The sequence below is a fragment of the Leguminivora glycinivorella genome, chromosome 3 (assembly GCF_023078275.1).
Source record: "Leguminivora glycinivorella isolate SPB_JAAS2020 chromosome 3, LegGlyc_1.1, whole genome shotgun sequence".
NCBI classification, from domain to species: domain Eukaryota; kingdom Metazoa; phylum Arthropoda; class Insecta; order Lepidoptera; family Tortricidae; genus Leguminivora; species Leguminivora glycinivorella.
This window is the reverse complement of record NC_062973.1, coordinates 11,820,488-11,839,305: the sequence shown is the minus strand read 5'-3', so window position 1 is coordinate 11,839,305 and position 18,818 is coordinate 11,820,488. Positions and strand designations below refer to the sequence as shown.

At 36.6% G+C, this 18,818-nt stretch overlaps 1 protein-coding gene across 2 annotated transcripts in view; it reads left to right on the top strand.

Annotated features, from left to right (window-relative positions):
• The window catches only part of LOC125224863 (protein amalgam-like), a 71,454-nt gene that overhangs the window by 45,179 nt on the left and 7,457 nt on the right, over positions 1-18,818 (top strand). For both annotated transcript variants that reach the window (XM_048128359.1, XM_048128360.1), the window contains 3 exons: positions 4,909-5,037; positions 8,927-9,064; positions 9,536-9,685. In XM_048128359.1, the coding sequence (XP_047984316.1) occupies positions 4,909-5,037; positions 8,927-9,064; positions 9,536-9,685 (417 nt within the window). The remainder of the gene's footprint in view (positions 1-4,908; positions 5,038-8,926; positions 9,065-9,535; positions 9,686-18,818) is intronic.

Here is an 18,818-nt window from a genome sequence, read left to right as displayed (position 1 = left end):
TTTGCAAATTGTAATTTTTCCTTAGTCACCCGTTGATCACGAATGCTGTAAACAATGGAGAGTTCGAAACGTTGGGATGAATTATAAATTCATAATACGCGATATAATCCGTTTCCATAGTTTTTTTAATTTTTCCTAGTTAAACTAATTTTACGTAATAGGCTACTAGACTCTTATCGAATTTGCCACAAGAAATGATTGCTTCCTGTAGTATTTGACATAAGAAACCAATTTTTATAGATTTTGGGTATTAAAAGTCTATGGTGGCTACGTATTTTCGATTAAAAATGTGTGTACTATTTATTTTACTTTGGCCACCGAAAACGCTGTCAGATATGTAGTGACGTCATAGAACCTAACTTAACTTTATGCCGAGTCAATCACTGACGACATGATGAACTTTATGCCTCATAACTTAAATGTCAGAAAAATTTGTCCTCAATTCGATTTACGTCATGCGCAGACCATCTATAGATTAACATGGCTAATGATGTTTAGGCCTAATTAAGTAAAAGTAAACTGGTAGTTTTTTTTTTGTTAATTGGACAGTAATAAATAATATAAAATAGATTTAAAAAAAGGGTCAAGTAGCCTATTACCTACATTTAGGGTACATGAGTTTTCATCAGAAGTTCAACTCAATGTCCGTATCTCCACGGTAAAATGCGTTCAAACTCGGTTTTTAGTCAAAACTAGTCATAGGTGGAGACTTGTTTCGGGTATAAATTGCCGTCGGTCCTTCGGTCACCTCTGAAAATTTCAGTATTACCCAAAACAAACTACAATCGGCGTTTTTAGAAGATATGCATTTGCGTCCTCTACTACATGTAAGGTTAGGTCTGCGTTCCGCTTGTGCAAACGACACAGCACTTGACGTTAGTACTGGATTTTCATAAGTACACATACTTATAGTATTATATTTTAGCGAGCTCTCGGGAACTTTGCACAGCATTTGCATATAAGCAGCTCCTTCAATTTCCTGAATAATTATATAAATACTTATGTATATTGCTTATACACCGCAGCAAACGTAAGTTTAGGTTTTTAAGCTATAATTATACTTTAGTGTCAACTTTAAAAATACCTACCTGCGTATAAAAATGTACCTAAATTAAAATCACTACATTGGTAAAATATCTATTTGACCTAGTTAAGTAAGTAGTTAACAAAAAGTATTGAAAACACACGTATTTGTGAGTGTGCACGGGAAAACGTTCCACTTTGTCGATTGCTATAAAGCAGCTTTGTCAGTTTATTCATATAAAAATACAGGTCAATCTCGCCTTAATGGTAACCGATAAAGTGAGGCGTTTTACTAAACACACTCACATTTAAAGCTTTTCTTGCCCTACTGTATGTTGATTATACCTAACCAGAACACATTTCAAGTATTCACAGTAACTAATGGTGATAAATTACGATTTAACTAAGTATAAATCTAATTAGTTACGTCAAAATGAATGTCAAGATTATTTAATGTAAAAAATAGAAGTTTCCAAAAAATAAACCTCCTTAACAAAGTCGTTTTAAAAGTAATAAGTGTCCACTTTAGCAAATGAGGGCAGAAGTTATTCAATTGTTTAAAAGTTCTCTCGATTAACTCATCAGGGCCGCTTGCAAAGAGGACAGCCTACAGTAGTTAAGTAAACCTCTCTCTCTCTCTCTTCTGTAATCCCGCGTATGGATTATGCGACGTTCTTGCCAATGTCACTTTTTCCTATTCGCAATTCTGGACAATCTGAATTCTACGCAATTAGTACTTCACCTCATTCGCTATTGTGGACAGTCATTACTTGTGAACAGTGGCGATTCTTCCTGTTCGCAATTATGCACATTTTTAATTGTACACAATAGTTTTTGACCTCATGCGCTAATGTGTACAGTCATTATTTGTGTACAGTAGCGATTCTTCCTGTTCGCGATTCTGCACAATCTAAGTTCCACACAATAGGTATTTCGCCTCATTCGCTTCTGTACACAGCCATTATTTGTGTACAGAATAGTTTCTTCCTATTCGCAATTCTACGTATTCCGAATTCGACGCACTAGGTATTTCACCTCATTCGTTATTGTGCACAGTTTTTATTTGTATACAGTATAGTTTCTTCCTATTCGCAATTGTACGCAATTCGAATTCCACACAATAGGTATTTCGCCTCATGCGCTATTGTGCACAGTCATTATTTGTGTACAGTATAGTTTCTTCCTATTCGCATTTCTACGCAATCTGAATTCGACCTATTAGTATTTCACCTCATTCGATTTTATGCACAGTCATTACTTGTGTAAATTTGCGATTCTTCCCGTTCGCAATTCTACACAATCTCAGCTTCCTCAGTCCCCGCAAATACGCACAAATAGAAACGCAGAAAGTGCCTTCCACGGCGCATTAGCATAGGCAAAGCTCCATATACCATTATTAATATTAACTACCGTTAGACGCACTCAGAAAAAAATATATTTAGGTGTCATGCTACAGATGGCGTTGTCACAAGCACTGTATTCAATTTTGATACCCAATTTCAAAATTAAAATAATCTAACCAGTCACCATATAAATATCTTGTAAAAAAAATGATAAAATCGAACGTTTGCTGACTATAGGTCAATGTTTACTAAATAATGACAGATGTAGTGCGAAAAGCTTTTCCTTCGTATTTTTATGGAAACGTTCGTATTTGTCATGGTATAATAGTTCGCACTGTGACATTTGATGAAGTAGAACTGCTGATAATAGATCAGACACAACGAAACTCCTCAGCGACGTATAACCCATGTTAGGAGATTACTGCGTTTCTATGTGTGCGTGTTTGCGGGGATTGAGGAAGCTGAGATTGTGCAGAATTGCGAACAGGAAGAATCGCTAATTTACACAAGTAATGACTGTGCATAAAATCGAATGAGGTGAAATACTAATGGGTCGAATTCAGATTGCGTAGAATTGCGAATAGGAAGAAACCATACTGTACACAAATAATGACTGTGCACAATAGCGCATGAGGCGAAATACCTTTTGTGTGGAATTCGAATTGCGTACAATTGCGAATAGGAAGAAATTATACTGTATACAAATGATGACTGTGCAAGTGTGCACAATAACGAATGAGGTGAAATACCTAGTGCGTCGAATTCGGATTACGTAGAATTGCGAATAGGAAGAAACTATTATGTACACAAATAATGGCTGTGTACAGAAGCGAATGAGGCGAAATACCTATTGTGTGAAACTTAGATTGTGCAGAATTGCGAACAGGAAGAATCGCTACTGTACACAAATAATGACTGTACACATTAGCGCATGAGGTCAAAAACTATTGTGTACAATTAAAAATGTGCAGAATTGCGAACAGGAAGAATCGCCGATGTTCACAAATAATGACTGTCCACAATAGCGAATGAGGTGAAATACTAATTGCGTAGGATTCAGATGGTCCAGAATTGCGAATAGGAAAAAGTGACATTGGCAAGAACGTCGCATAATCCATCCGTATTGGTGCTTCACGAAATGCAGTCGAAAAAGAGAAAATACTATGGAAGATTTTTGCTTACCACGTCCATTACATCGTTTTGCCTTTCGAAGCAAATACAAAATTCTAAAATATGTACGGTCAATCAATTTGAATCCTAGGCCACTTTAGAACCACGCTTTATTGAACCATGCTTTTGGCTTAAATGTTGGTGTACCCTTGTTTCGCCGACAAACTTTTCATCGAATATCATTTCATCGACAACAAATCATCGAAACTTTAGTTCGAGTAAAATTGTTTCGAGTAATTTCGTTTCAACTACTATTTATTTGAATTTTTCTTAGTTATCGTAAATACTATTCAACTACTATTTCTTCATCGCTGATTCGTTTCAAAGTACTTCAAACAGCAGAACTACAAAACATCGCAATTCATTTATTCGACGTATTATTACAAAACTTTCTCATTTGTCGTACTACACATTTAAAGATGTTTCTGTTCTAGGAATCTTCAAATTGTTTATTTTATCGTGACATATCACATACGTCCATAATTACCTCTAAACTGTGACCATTGGCACACATCACACAGAAACAAACGGTTTACCGAGTAGGTTTAGGTTAGGTTAAAACTGCGACCTACACAACAACGAATGGCTTTTGAATTAGGTTTAGGTTAAGTTAGAACCGTGACCACACACAAAAACGACCAGCTTTCAGAGTAGGTTTAGGTTAGGTTAGAACTGTGATCACACAGAAACAAACGGCTTACCGAGTAGGTTTAGGTTAGGTTAGAACTGCAACTTACACAACAACGAATGGCTTTTAAATTAGGTTTAGGTTAGGTTAGAACTGTGACCACACACAAAAAAAAATAGTTTACAGAGTAGGTTTAGGTTAGGTTCGACCTGTATTTACACAGAAGCAAACGTATTGCAGAGTAGGTTTAGGTTAGGTCACAACTGCGACCCTACACAACAACGAACCTTTTTTTAAGTAGGTTTAGGTTAGGTTAGAACTGTGACCAAACAAACAGTTTACAAATTGTGAAATTTTAGAAAAAATCATAATTGAAATAATATTATGCGTAATGAATTGTATTTAATGTAAAACAAAATGAAATGAAAAAATATGAAACAAAATACTACGATATAAAGTATACTCGGAATAACTTATCTACGAAATAAAAGTCTACGGTTTGATTTTACTTGTATCGATTGTTCTACGATATGAACTGTCGATGAAATGAAATTATTTGAAACGTTGTCTTTGAAATAATATTCGAACAAGTGTCTGTCGGTGATTCAAGGGTAAACCTTAAATGTTACTTATGCCGCTCACTGTGACAAGGTTCTACAGTGGCGGATTCAAACTGACCTGCTTCTATTCTTAGCGTAGATAATGTGCATAAATTGCAACGTTGTCTAAGTCGGAATGTTTCAGTGAGCAAATGGAGTGGCGTCTGGTTGAACCTCACGGCTGTGGAGAGAGCTATGAGCGGCGCCCTACTCTGCATTGCTAGCAACGGAGTACCGCCTTCTGTCAGCAAGCGGATACCTCTGCGAGTTTTGTGTACGTATAAGTAATACATATGTATATGTATGTAGTTAGAAACAAATAGTTAAGAGCCAACTATACCACAGCTTGACATATGTGCATATGTAATAGTTTATAGTAGGTAAAGTTTGATATTTTGCCAGTCACTTTTGTGAAAGAATGTGCTATTGGAAGATCAGATCAGTCGCTTTCGTAAAAGTAGCGTTTACACCAAATACTTACTGGAATTAGTTGCCATAGCGGATTCCAGGCTCTAATGAGCCGTGACAGTATGCAGAGATAACGCAAGGTACGAGTAGAAGAAAAGGTAATGCGCGTCACATAACTTCACAACACCAGTAGGCCTAGCACATGATGGCCGCGAGAGTATGTCGCCACGAGATAGACTACCCGTCCTTATGTCATTAGTACAGTTAGACGAAGACGTGTCATCTATCTCGCGGCGACATACTCTCGCGGCCATCATGTGCTAGGCCTACTGTTAATTTATTCATGTAACCCGCACGCCTTCTTGACCTTACCGTGGGACTCAGTCAATCTGTGTAAGAATGTCCTATAATATTTTTTATTTTATTTTATGTATTGATATACATTATGTACCTACACAGACAAAAAAGAGTTCCGCGTTTTATAATATTAATGTTACAGTGTCGATGATTTAAAATTTCAGAGGAAATTACGAAACATTGTCTCTGCTCGTTAGTTAATATACTTCATTGCTGGTAATGGGATTTCAGCCCGGGAGCTGTTAATAGGTACGAACGCAATTAAAATAAAGATAACAATCGAAAATAAGTAAATTAATGGCGTGTCGTACGTACATAATTTTTCCCCTCACTAGCTCGGAAACACGTGTTTTGTCCTTTAATACCAGCGGGTAAAAACGAATTTTATCCACTAGTGGGTAAAGTAATTTGACCTTGAATAAAGTCAAATTAACTGCTTTAAAATTGATAAAAGTAGGTGAATCTAGTAATAAAGATGATTTACCACCTGTGGAACTAACGACATGACATGTAAAAGTGCCCCCGTGGCCTATTTGCTGAATAAATGATTTTATTTTTATTTATTTTATTTTTCCCCTCACTAGCTCAGAAACACGTGTTTTGTCCTTTAATACCAGCGGGTAAAAACGCATTTTATCCACTAGTGGGTAAAGTAATTTGACCTTGAATAAAGTCAAATTAACTGCTTTAAAATTGATAAAAGTAGGTGAATCTAGTAATAAAGATGATTTACCACCTATAGAACTACTGGAAGCAGTGATAAACGCATTTTTTGCGATGTAGTTTCCTCGCCATAGTGAGGGGAAAAGTTTTGTGTTACACTCGGGTGCAAATGTATTTTACTTCTCGTGTGTTAAAAAACTCGCAAGTTCAGGATTCTATTTTCGAACCACTCGCTTCGCTCGTGGTTCAACTATAGAATCCTTTCACTTGCTCGTTTTTCAATTCCACACTCGGCGTTAAAATACAACTTTGCCCCCTTGTATAACAAATAACTATTACTGGAAGCAGTGATAAACGCATTTTTTGCGTTGTAGTTTCCTCGCGATAGTGAGGGGAAAAGTTTTGTGTTACACACGGGTGCAAATATATTTTACTTCTCGTGTGTTAAAAAACTCGCAAGTTCAGGATTCTATTCTAGAACCACTCGCTTCGCTCGTGGTTCAACTATAGAATCCTTTCACTTGCTCGTTTTTCAATTCCACACTCGGCGTTAAAATACAACTTTGCCCCCTTGTATAACAAATAACTATTTCCGCACGTGAGCAACGAATTATTATATAATTACTTACTCGTACAATATATTTACAATTAGGTACAACATTCCGACGGCTTCTTTTAAATTAACGGGTGAACAGGGCGAACGATTTTGCAGGTACCTTAATTTGCCAAATCGTCCGCCCGTCCGCTGTCTGTCAGTCTGTCAAGACCCTTTATCTCGGGAACGCTAAGACGTCTAAATAGTTGAAGTGAATACCATACACTCAGTTCTACAGTCCCTTAAAGCTCTGAAAAACTGAAACTGATATGATTGTCCGTAAAATAATGTCTCATACTACAGACACTGACATTAACAACATTTTTGTTAAATAATAAAAATAAATACCAAATAAATAGGTTTCATTTGTACAGAACCCTTGGTGGCCGTCTCGCCTTGCCGGTTTTTTCTTTTGCATGATAGACTTGAAACCTCACAATTTTAATTCTTTGTAGTTTCGGCTCTGCGTCAGTGCCGTCAGTCAGACCAAAACGCAGAAAATGAAAAAAAAATGTATATAATATATTGCACATATTAACGGAAATGAAAGTACATATTTATTATAAAAACAGCCGGTAAAGGTAAGTCTATCTACTTGTTGTCGAGTGGGGTGACAATAAAATTCTCCATTGTGCCAAACTCCGCCGCACCCCGGAAAGTGTTCAACCGTTTTGAGTGACGTATTTATTTGTTCGAGAGGTAGAAAACTCTTTTTCACCACACCACACAAAATTGCATTTTATTTACAAGAGTGCAAAGTAATTTCATACAAATTTTAACTTGCTTGCTAACCCATGTCTTAAGCTGGTTGGTAGAATTAACCTATAAATGATGATTTTGAATCAAAAATATTGAATAAATTGATGGATTTGATTTAATTTGATGTTTTATAGTCAGTATTTTGTTCGTGTTGGTGTGGTGAAAAATTTTGTGTTTCACTCAGTGGCAAAGTTTGTTTAACCTTCGTGCCTTGAAACCCTTGAGACGCTCAAGATTCCACTTTTTGAACCACTCGCTACGCTCGCGGTTCAATATTGGAATCTTTCGCTTGCTCGGGTATCAATACTGGCCGCGGTTAAACAACTACTTTGCCCCCTTGTAAAACAAATAACTATTGTTGTACCTATCTGAAATTGGTCGGCTGTGAGGTTTAATAGAAAAAATTAAAATAAAAGTATAATTTCTAAAACAACACAGTTGTATTTTTTAAATATTTATTATACTTCGCAGGGTGTTTTCGCTCAAATTGTTCATGTTACAGATCACACCCGATTGTCAATAGTAGGTTACCTATTTTTAAAACATCTGACGTTGTAGTGAATTACTTACATAGGAATAAGTAAATAGGAATAAGATCTGTATTTGCAGCTACTGTTAGGTAATTATTCCTCCTACTCAAATAGCTTAGTAATTTTAGGTAAAATTCACAGAAACGTGTACGTATTCATTTGGTATTTCCTTGAAAACGGATTGTTCTCATTTTGTGACCTTATTAGCAACATACTCTACAAAGAAAGATAAGGATTACCTCGAAGTACCGAAATACACCTGTTTACATATATTTTCCTGTCACGTTCTGGGATTAGAAGTTTGTACAGATGCGTCCTTAACTTTCAAGAACAAATCAAACCATTTTATCAGAAATTCCACAAAAAAAAATCAAAAGCCACATATGTCAGGTCAATTCTTTAATGATTTTAGGACAACATTACCACACAAAGTTGCAAACCACTGCAATAGCATTTCCCCCTTTAACAAAACAAACTAAGTATCTATTGCGAAGAAAAATCGACAGTGAAAAGTTGTACCGATCTATTTATCATTCCGGGGCATGCCTCCAGAAAACAGTATATTTTCCAAACAGACTTGTCGTTATATATTCACTTGCATCAGGTAGTCCAACAACGCTTTCTAGAAGAGTGCCTCGTTGCATTTCTAAGAAAAGCAACAAACTCGTTATTTTACTCGCGAACAGCCGCGACTTAGGTGTACCAACTTATTTATAGTTAGATAGATGAAATCGTATGGATGTCTAAACTTCAAAAACTTCCTTTGATAGATTTTGATGGAACGTTTCATTTCTTCCCGAGATGAACAGTGATATCGAAAAAGAATTTCCCTTATTTTTATTTATTCTCAGGTAAACCATCTGCAGTAGTATCACAGAAGATGATAGGTGGATATTTGGGACAAACAGTGTTGCTAAAGTGCCAAATAGAGGCGTATCCGACCCCGAATGTCTACTGGACTCACATCAACATCAACAGGATACAAAACGGTAGGTACAAGGGCTTTCTACACGTGTAACTTTATATTATATGGTAAATTACTTTTACTTTTACGTGCAAATGTTAAATAATAAATATTTATTAACATTTTCTTCGTAATGATTTTGTGAAAATTGCGTACCTATTTAGTTTTACTCGGTGTGAGAATTCGCAAGGGAGTTCATTACATTGCGATATTTTGTTGGTCTGTTCAATTTATGTAACCTCAACAGTCAGCCATGTAACTGAACTAACATGTGTTAGTTCGCGTGCCGTCTGAATAATGGGCCCATGTCGAGTGTTTGGCTGTTTTCGCCTTAGCATTTTAACGCACTGAATTCCAATTTCAAAACAACTTGTAGGTACTGCTCGTATTTATTTAAGATTTGCCATCTAATAAGCACATGTGCACACACAAGCATACACACCTATGGCGAATGAATTTGAAGATGAAGTACCTAATTTTCATTTTTTTTTCTAAGGTTCCAAGTATCAGACGCTGATAAAATCCAACAGTTACAAGCACACAGCCGTGTTGAAGATCGACGATGTGTCACGAGATGATATTGGTGCGTACCAGTGCGTCGCTGAAAACGTGCTGGGTACGGCACGGGACGACATCACACTGTACAGTAAGTACGGTTTTTAACAAACAAAGATTGAGAACAGAAAAAAAAAACGTGTGATTGTCTGATGGTGCGTCGAGGAGAATGTGCTCGTTGATATAATTAGAACGAACTTAAAAATATCCATAGTTATTTATTCGAAGTGCTCTCTAAAGTACCTGGCCCCGTAGCCGAATGGCATTTCTACGACGTGAAACGAAAACGAAACGCCACGAAAGTTAGTCTGGCTCTGTCGCGCCAATACGCAAGAGCGATAGAGATAGATATCTACGAGCGTTTCGTTTCGTGAGCGTTTCGTGAGCGTTTGTGCCATTCGGCTACGCACGCTGCACCATTCACATTATGAGACATTGGGTAACGGGTACGACTGTACGACTAACGTAGCTGAAGAGAGATTGCGATCGATGTCTTTGACGTCCAAGACAAATCTAGAAAAAAACCGCAGAATACGCTTACCATCGTGGCATTTTGTGAATATCATATTTAAAGCGAACTCTTATTTTAGCTAGAAATCTCTTTCTGCGATGCACCTTACTCGCAGGTCTGTTCAAAGAGGGAATACTTGTACAGAAAAATTAAATCCTTTTTAAAATTTTAGAAGTAGGTATCAATATGCAATAATTTGTTTCGTAGATTTTTCCTCAGGTTCCAAGTACCCAACATTAAATATCTATAATATAGATATTATCTTATATAAATAATTTAGCGTAGAATAATAGTAAACTAAACTAATTCAGATGACTAAAGCACTATTAATGGAGCCAGTGAACAATGAACAGGCTTAAATATGGGTAAACATCAATTTGAATACATATCAGATGCCTAAATAATGAGGCAAAGTTTTAGCTATCTGCATGAATGGCCATCAAACATGCAAATCGCATGAGTGCATTGTGCCGTCATTAGCTAAACTAAAATTTGCTGATGGGAATGACGTTTAAAATTAATTTTAGACATTTTAATTGCTTGGGGTGTCAAAATATTAAAGTCGATTTTGTTTTCGTTTATAAATACATTGATAACATATAAATTTAACATTTCGTTTTGGGTCACATTCCTAGGGTGCTTTTTTAGTAATTTGGTAATTTGTGGTTATAATTTTTAATTTGACCTAATGTGGTAAAAAAATATTCGAGAGAAAAAATGTAACTGTATTGCATTTAGAATGATATTTTTAGCGTGTATACGTAGTTTGGGTCAATTTACTCGAGTGCTATATGACAATTTGTCATACCTAGCGAAACAGACACAAAAAAATATTCATGTTAAAAAAATAAGAAACGTCGCATTGCCTCCTTTAAATATATCAATAAACTGAAATTGTGTTTTCCTACTCCAGTGCTTTATAAAATTTGCGATAATTTAGCAAAAATAGGTTTTTACCATTCCAAAAAAATATTAAAGTTACTAGAGTTCTTATCTTATTAACTAAAAAGACAAGATAAATAAGATACGTGAATTTGGGTAAGTTTAATAGAATGCTTCGAAAAATAATACGGTATTAATATTTGCGTTCGATTAAGTCAAGCGAGCGCAGTGACGCGGGTAGTGTAGGTATTATGATACCGACCGCGCGGCCGTGGCGCGGCAGCGGTGAAGGGCAATGACCTCTCTCGACATTCGACAAACCGCACGTTGTGTACAAAACGCCAAAATTTATTTCAACTGTGCGCATCACGCTATTCAATGCTAAGCCTGAAAGGGTTGTATTTGATAAGACTAGTAGAGTAACAATTTTAACTTAATATACCTATTTTCTACATGCGTCAGTAAATAATTTAATTTATAAATAATAAATTTAGTATACATCGTGGAATCTACTACTACTACTGCCAAATAAAATAATGCGATTTATCATCTAAGTACTTTAGACTTATATTTAAGCGTGTCACTCACTATGCAGGTAGCTGAGCGCTTATCTTTCAATATGAATCCACATACATAAAATATATATAATTCAATGAGCTAACACACGCGCCGCCGATTATTCATATTTTATTTTGAAGTACATGTGGGGATCGACGTTGGTACGAGATCATATTATATCGTAAAATGGTGAGGAATTTATATGTAGAAAATACAGGATTATAAAGCAAAATACAGGATATACTTTTTATAACCGGCAATATTTAACGTGGTGAAGTCATATAACTGATATCGAATACAAAACACTAAACGCCCAATGGACTTGCCTCGCGTGACGTCACGTAGTGTTTTTAGGGTTCCGTAGTCAACTAGGAACCCTTATAGTTTCGCCATGTCTATCTGTCTGTCCGTCCGTCCGTCCGTCCGTCCGCGGATAATCTCAGTAACCGTAAGCGCTAGGAAGCTGAAATTTGGTACCAATATGTATATCAATCACGCCAACAAAGTGCAAAAATAAAAAATGGAAAAAAATGTTTTGTTAGGGTACCCCCCCCCCTACATGTAAAGTGGGGGCTGATATTTTTTTTCATTCCAACCCCAACGTGTGATATATTGTTGGATAGGTATTTAAAAATGAATAAGGGTTTACTAAGATCGTTTTTTGATAATATTAATATTTTCGGAAATAATCGCTCCTAAAGGAAAAAAAGTGCGTCCCCCCCCTCTAACTTTTGAACCATATGTTTAAAAAATATGAAAAAAAATTTTTATAAAGACTTACTAGGAAAATTGTTTTGAACTTGATAGGTTCAGTAGTTTTTGAGAAAAATACGAAAAACTACGGAACCCTACACGAAATCTTTCCTCAAATTACTATTAAGCCAATCTTATCCTATCCTACCTGTCGTTTAAACAAAGATGAAATAAAATAACTTAGTTCTTTGCATGTTAATTTGGTTAAATATAACTTATATATTTTCTTTAAGAATATCATATACTTTTAAATGAGCAATTCTTGTATATTCATTTATTTATCAACTCTATATTCTATTCTATTTTTCTATATAATATAAAGCTGCAACCCGACTGACATTTTTCCAAAAATAGCCAGGAGATTTTGCAGGTGGCAGCTATTTGGTGTGGCTGTGGTAGTATAGAGGTTGATCTTGCGACCCCGGAAAAATCCGACCGTCGGTCTACCGGTTCCGGGTAAAAAAATGTTGAACGGTCTGGCCAAACGGCAGGAGATAGCCGGGGGTGCTCGACCAAAATGTCATAGAGGACCCTGGGCAGTTTTTGACGCCGCCATTTTTTTTTTTCAAAATGGCCGACTTTTTTTTTGAAGATTTTTCAAGTTTGTCGTAGAGTGCTCAAATTTTTGTTGTAGAATCTCCAAGAGGCCTTGATTGGAATGAAATAAAAAAAATTGAAAAATACTACAAATGTGAGAAAACTGGCCACTTTTGTTTTGTATGGCAACTTTTAAACGGTAAGAGATAGCCGGGGCTGCTCGACCAAATGTCATACAGGGTTTTAAGTAGAAAAAAGTTTCATTAAAAAAATCAATATGGCTGACTTTTTTTTTTGAAAAATTTCAAAATAGTCCTAGCGCGCTGAGATTTGTCACACGGGTGGACGGCCACCCGAAGATTAGCTTCGCTGAAATTTGTTATGTAGGGGTTCTCGGGGTTGGAAAATCGATCTAGCGTAGCCTTAGGTCCCGGAAAACGGCGAATTATGGAGTTTTAATGAGTTTTTCTTTCGCGTTAGTAAACGTTAAATATGGTCGTTAATTTCGCCCCGCGCACATCGGCTGCGCTTAGCTTAGTCGTACGAGGTCGGTCTAATGTTCGCAGACAGATTGCAGGTGTCAGGGTTTCGAATCCCGGCCAGAAATTAAGTTTTAATTTTTTGTTTTGTTTTTTTTTTGTTCTTGTATTTATAAGTTTTTTTTTTCTAAAGACGTGATATAATAAAATAGAACCGAGCGAAGCTCGGTCGTCCAGATGTTTTAGGATATTATTTATTGATTGGCTGCAAGAAATGCCTAGGAGTATTGGCCGAACGGTAATTAACAAAAATTACACAGTCAAAAGGTTAATTGTCATTAACCATTAAAAATTAATGAACGCCAATTGTCATTAAAGTTAATGTATTTCGAAAAATAACAAACAAATTATCATCGTAATTAAAGAAATCGTCACGGTGAGTTCGTGGGTGAGCAGTATCCAAGATAGAGCTGACACTGAGCTGACACTGGCTCGGCTGTACCTAGTAGAACTCAGGTTTGGTACAATATAGAGATTATATAAAGACACGCTGTTTTGGTACGACTCATCATGATAAGCGCTTGGGAAAGTAGTACCTAAGCTTTAGCTCATGCTGAACCCTGAGTCCTGTTAGCGTAGCCAGCGTTTTTGGGTATCTCTTTATGATATCACTGCATGATTTGTTTTGTTGATTTTTACGCTGGGTGACGTTTGCTCTTAACGCGGTTGTACAAAATGGCCGAGGCGATGCCAGTCACGGACGTCTGAAAACTGTCACGACTTCGAAACTAGTCTCCAAAGTACTATATAAAAAGTTTTCACAAAACAACAGTTAAAGCTTTTGAAATGGTTGATACTGTAGGTATCTCGAAAATAATAGATACATCATTTCCTTATTGAGGAATTATACTATGAAATAATAAAATCATCCCCTATCAAAAATAAACACGCCAGTGTTAAAGCCTGTTAAAGGTATGGCAAAAACCATCGTTTTGAACTATGATTTTAATATATATCCATAATTTTAAACAGGCCTATCACAGCTCTCGTTAAATAGTACTTAGATACGAGAGACTAATACGATTGGTCGGCCGAAGGCAAGACAACTCATTGTGATTCGCTGAGACGCTGCTGCAAAAGAATACAAATAGATAAACATTTTCATTAAACTTAACTATCTTATAATTTAATCTGGGGGCACGGCAGTACCCCCGCCAAGTCGAGCACGAAGCCAACACTGCCGTACCATCCTTTACTGGAACCATTTCGCCGCATTTTCAGGCCCCTATTTGAGAACCTCTGGATAAGACCGGAACGCAGAAATTTTCGTCGTCTAGTAAGCTATAATAACATACTTAAAACTCAAAATTGCAAGTCTGTACGTCGCAACACGGGTGGATAGCCGCCTCAAGATTAGTATACAAAAAGAAAATTTCTAAAAATTCAAAATGGCTGCCTTTGAACGCCAATTGAAATTTGTATGGAGGTTTTTTTTTAATCGCCATAGCTCCGTAACGGTAGGAAAAAGGTTAAAGTGCTTGAACTAATGTTGTACAGTTATCTTAGGTCCATCGAATACAAAATTTCAAAATGGCCGACTTTGAATTATTTTTTTTTATCTTCGGTCCGAGCGCGGTAAAATTTGGCACGTGGTAAAAACGGGGGCCAAAAATAGGAATGAGAATTTTTTTTTTGGAAAAGTCAAAAACGGCGGCGAGAGGGGACAAAGTCAAATTTCCCAAAATCAAAGTCGGTCATTTTGAAATTGTGTAGTTCAAGCTTTTTTGACCTTTTTCCTACCGTTACGGAGATATGGTTATTAAAAAAAATCTTCCATACAAATTTCAATTTGCCCACAAAGGCCGCCATTTGAAATTTTTCAATAATATTCTTTTTGAATACTAATCCGTCGGCCGTCCACTCGTGTGCCAAATCTCAGCGCGCTAGGACCATTTTGAAATTTTAAAAAAAGTCGGCCATTTTGAATTTTTTTATATACAACTTTTTTCTACTCCGAGATCTGTATGACATTTGGTCGAGCACCCCCGGCTATCTCTTACGATTTAAAAGTTGCCATACAAAACAAAAGTAGCCAGTTTTCTCACATTTGTCGCATTTTTCAATTTTTTTTTATTTCATTCTAATCAAGGCTGCTTGGAGATTCTACGACCAAAATTAGAGTGCTCTACGACAAACTTGAAAAATCGTCTAAAAAAGACGGTCATTTTGAAAAAAAAAATGGCAGCGTCAAAAACAACCCAGGGTCCTCTATGACATTTGGTCGAACACCCCTTGGCTATTTCCCGCCGTTTGGTCAGGCCGTCCAACATTTTTTTACCTGGAACAGGTAGACCGACGGTCGGATTTTTACAGGGTTGCAGGACAAACCTCTATACGGCCACACCAAACACTGCCACCGGCGGAACCTCCTTCTGGCTGTTTTTTGAAAAATGTCAGTCGTGTTGCAGCTTTATATTACACTAGCTTTTGCACGCGGCGTCGCTCGCGTTAGAAAGAGACAAAAAGTAGCCTATGTCACTCTCCATCCTTTCAACTATCTCCACTTTAAAAAATCACGTCAATTCGTCGCTCCGTTTTTCCGTGAAAGACGGAGAAACAAACAGACATACTTTCGCATTTATAATATTAGTATGGATAGATAAATGTAAGTAAAAAAAATACATAGTATTTTGATTACCATTTTTCTAAGGTAGGGTTAAATTCGAAACCAATTGAGGTAATGTCGAAAATCTGTAAAAAGAATACTAATGCCATGTAATGAGAATAATTACAATAATGGCTACCGCAGTCTCACCACCTGTGTTTGCACACACGCGCGCGCACAGAGACACACGCGGCGGGGGACTTTGTTTTATAAGGTGTACAGATATATTATGCCGCCGTGCGCTTCGTGTTCATTATAAATGAAAATTAAGGAAAATATAGGAAATAATATTCAAGTTACAATTTATTGTTTTTTGGTTTTGTATCCATTTGCATCCATAAATATTTCCCGTCATAAAAATTACACCCTGTATTGTGGAACTAAAAACTGAAATCAATAGTTACAATAATATAATCACGGTGTATGAATAGGAGCGCCGGATCGAATTAGGTACTTCAATATCGGGACAAAAGGTTCTGGAGTTTCGAGGATTTCGTAGGGAAATGTAAAATAATAGTGCATTAGGGTAATTCCGAAAGTCGTCTAATTACGAAAGTCACATAAAAATCACCATTATTTCCATCATATCAAGATTCCCTCTTCGGAATTACCAGAGCATTTTTGTCATTCGGAATTACCCTAATGCACCATAATAAAAATTTACGATAGTTTAGCTAGTTTACTTCGTTTATTCTTCGTTTATTTATCGGTAGCTTTATTTGACGTTCATATGCGCATTGTAATATGCCTACTTGAAAAATAAATATTTCATTTTCATTTCATTTTCATATTTTAGATAGTAGACCTTTACGTGTTTTCGACATTTATAATTGGTCTGTTTTCGTTACTAATGTAATAAAGTTCTTAAGGTTACCTACTATGTATAAGTTTTAATTGGGAAGACTTACAAAAAAATCGGGAGAATCCCGCCAAAGCCCGACCCTCTGGCAATCTTAAATTATGTATGACTGCGCACGAGAAGTAGGTACCTACGCCTCGTGTCACAGCGCGGCGTCGCGCCAGCGGCATGCGCCAACCTGATTGGCTATCGGTTGCGCGCCACACAGCGCAAAAATTTAAAATACTACTCTATTGCGTTGCGTTTTATTCTGCCAAATATTGAAAACCCATGGATGAAAGTGACCCAAATTAAAAATGATGACTTGATATCATTTTATAATAATATAGACGTCAACTTATTAACATGAATTTTTTTTTCAGGCTTTGACAGGGTTTTTATTAAAAAACTTTTTTTTTATATATAAGCAATGGATAAAATGTGACACACTTTAAGAAAATATATATATAATAATGTCCTGAATGGTATACGACTAATAGTTGGAAATGTAATTTTCGATACGAAGTGACCCGCTTGTTTTGTACAAAACATATTTTAATGGGCCTTCAGAAAATTATGTCATTACAATAACGTTTATTGATTATTTGTTGATGAGATAAACGATGGATGAAATAAATTACGATTTATATGTATACTATACAATTTGGATACTAGCACACAGGGCATAATATTTACATCGTATATGGAACCCCGGCTCGTACCAATGTGTTTTTCGGAACTCATATGCGAAATGTCATTTGATATAAAAAAATCTCGGGATTAGTTGTCAAAGCGGACCCCAGGCTCCCATGAGCCGTGGAAAATGCCGGGATAGCGCAAGGAGGATGTCTGTTCGTAATGTAAATAAAATATTTACAGAGCGATGAGATTATTCTTTAGCATAAAAGTTATAAATTTTTAGTTGAAATTAAACGTATATTAAACAAAAACTTCACACTTTATTAAATAGTCAGAAACACCTGCTCTGAAAATGGATGTACTTCCTTAGTCTTGCCTGGTAAACAGAACAGGCACACTTAATGAATTTCATTAAATTAGTCAACCTTGTTTTAAATCGTCCCTTTACACCGTCACGTGCCGCTGTGTACAGTCGCATTCACATCCACACAGTTACACGATTAAAAATATCTAAACACAAGTGTAATAATTATTATGGATATGATATAAAATAGTCAGGTATTGTTTTTTTTTTCGTACAACTGAACACGCCTTAACCAGTGGTGCTATTTGCATTAGCATTGTTCAAAAACGTAAGTAAATATTCATATTTTCTAAGAATTACATTCGAGCATTAATTATGTTATTAATTATGTAAAGGGCAATGGAGAGGGCTATGCTAGGAGTCTCTTTGCGAGATCGTATCAGAAATGAGACCATCCGCAACACAACCAAAGTAACCGATATAGCCCTCCGAATCGCTAAACTTAAGTGGCAGTGGGCGGGGCACATTGCACGTAGAACCGATGGCCGTTGGGGCGGAAAGGTTCTCGAGTGGCGACCGCGTACCGGAAGGCGAACCGTGGGTAGGCCCCTAACAAGGTGGACTGATGACCTGGTGAAGGTCGCAGGAGTCCGCTGGATGCGGGTGGCGCAGGACAGGTCATTGTGCCTTTCTTTGGGGGAGGCCTATGCCCAGCAGTGGACGTCTTTCGGCTGATATGATGATGATGATGATGATTAATTATGTTTCCTCGAATGAGTCTTTGACTACAGTTCTGAATACTAACCCTTTGAACGCTACCCGTTCAAAGAATTGCAGACTGGACAATAGCTATAGATTGCTCGATTAGCTTACAAAACTCAACACCGAAACCGAAACACAAATACGCCGAAATGCACAATAAAAGTTGTCAAAATAAAATCTCTTGTTTTGGGCACTACTTTTAAGAGGTTCCCTACATTTTGTATGATGGATGACCTAAAAAAGCCGAAGTCGTGGTCTAGAAATGGCTAGACTGTATGTAATAGACTGATATAATG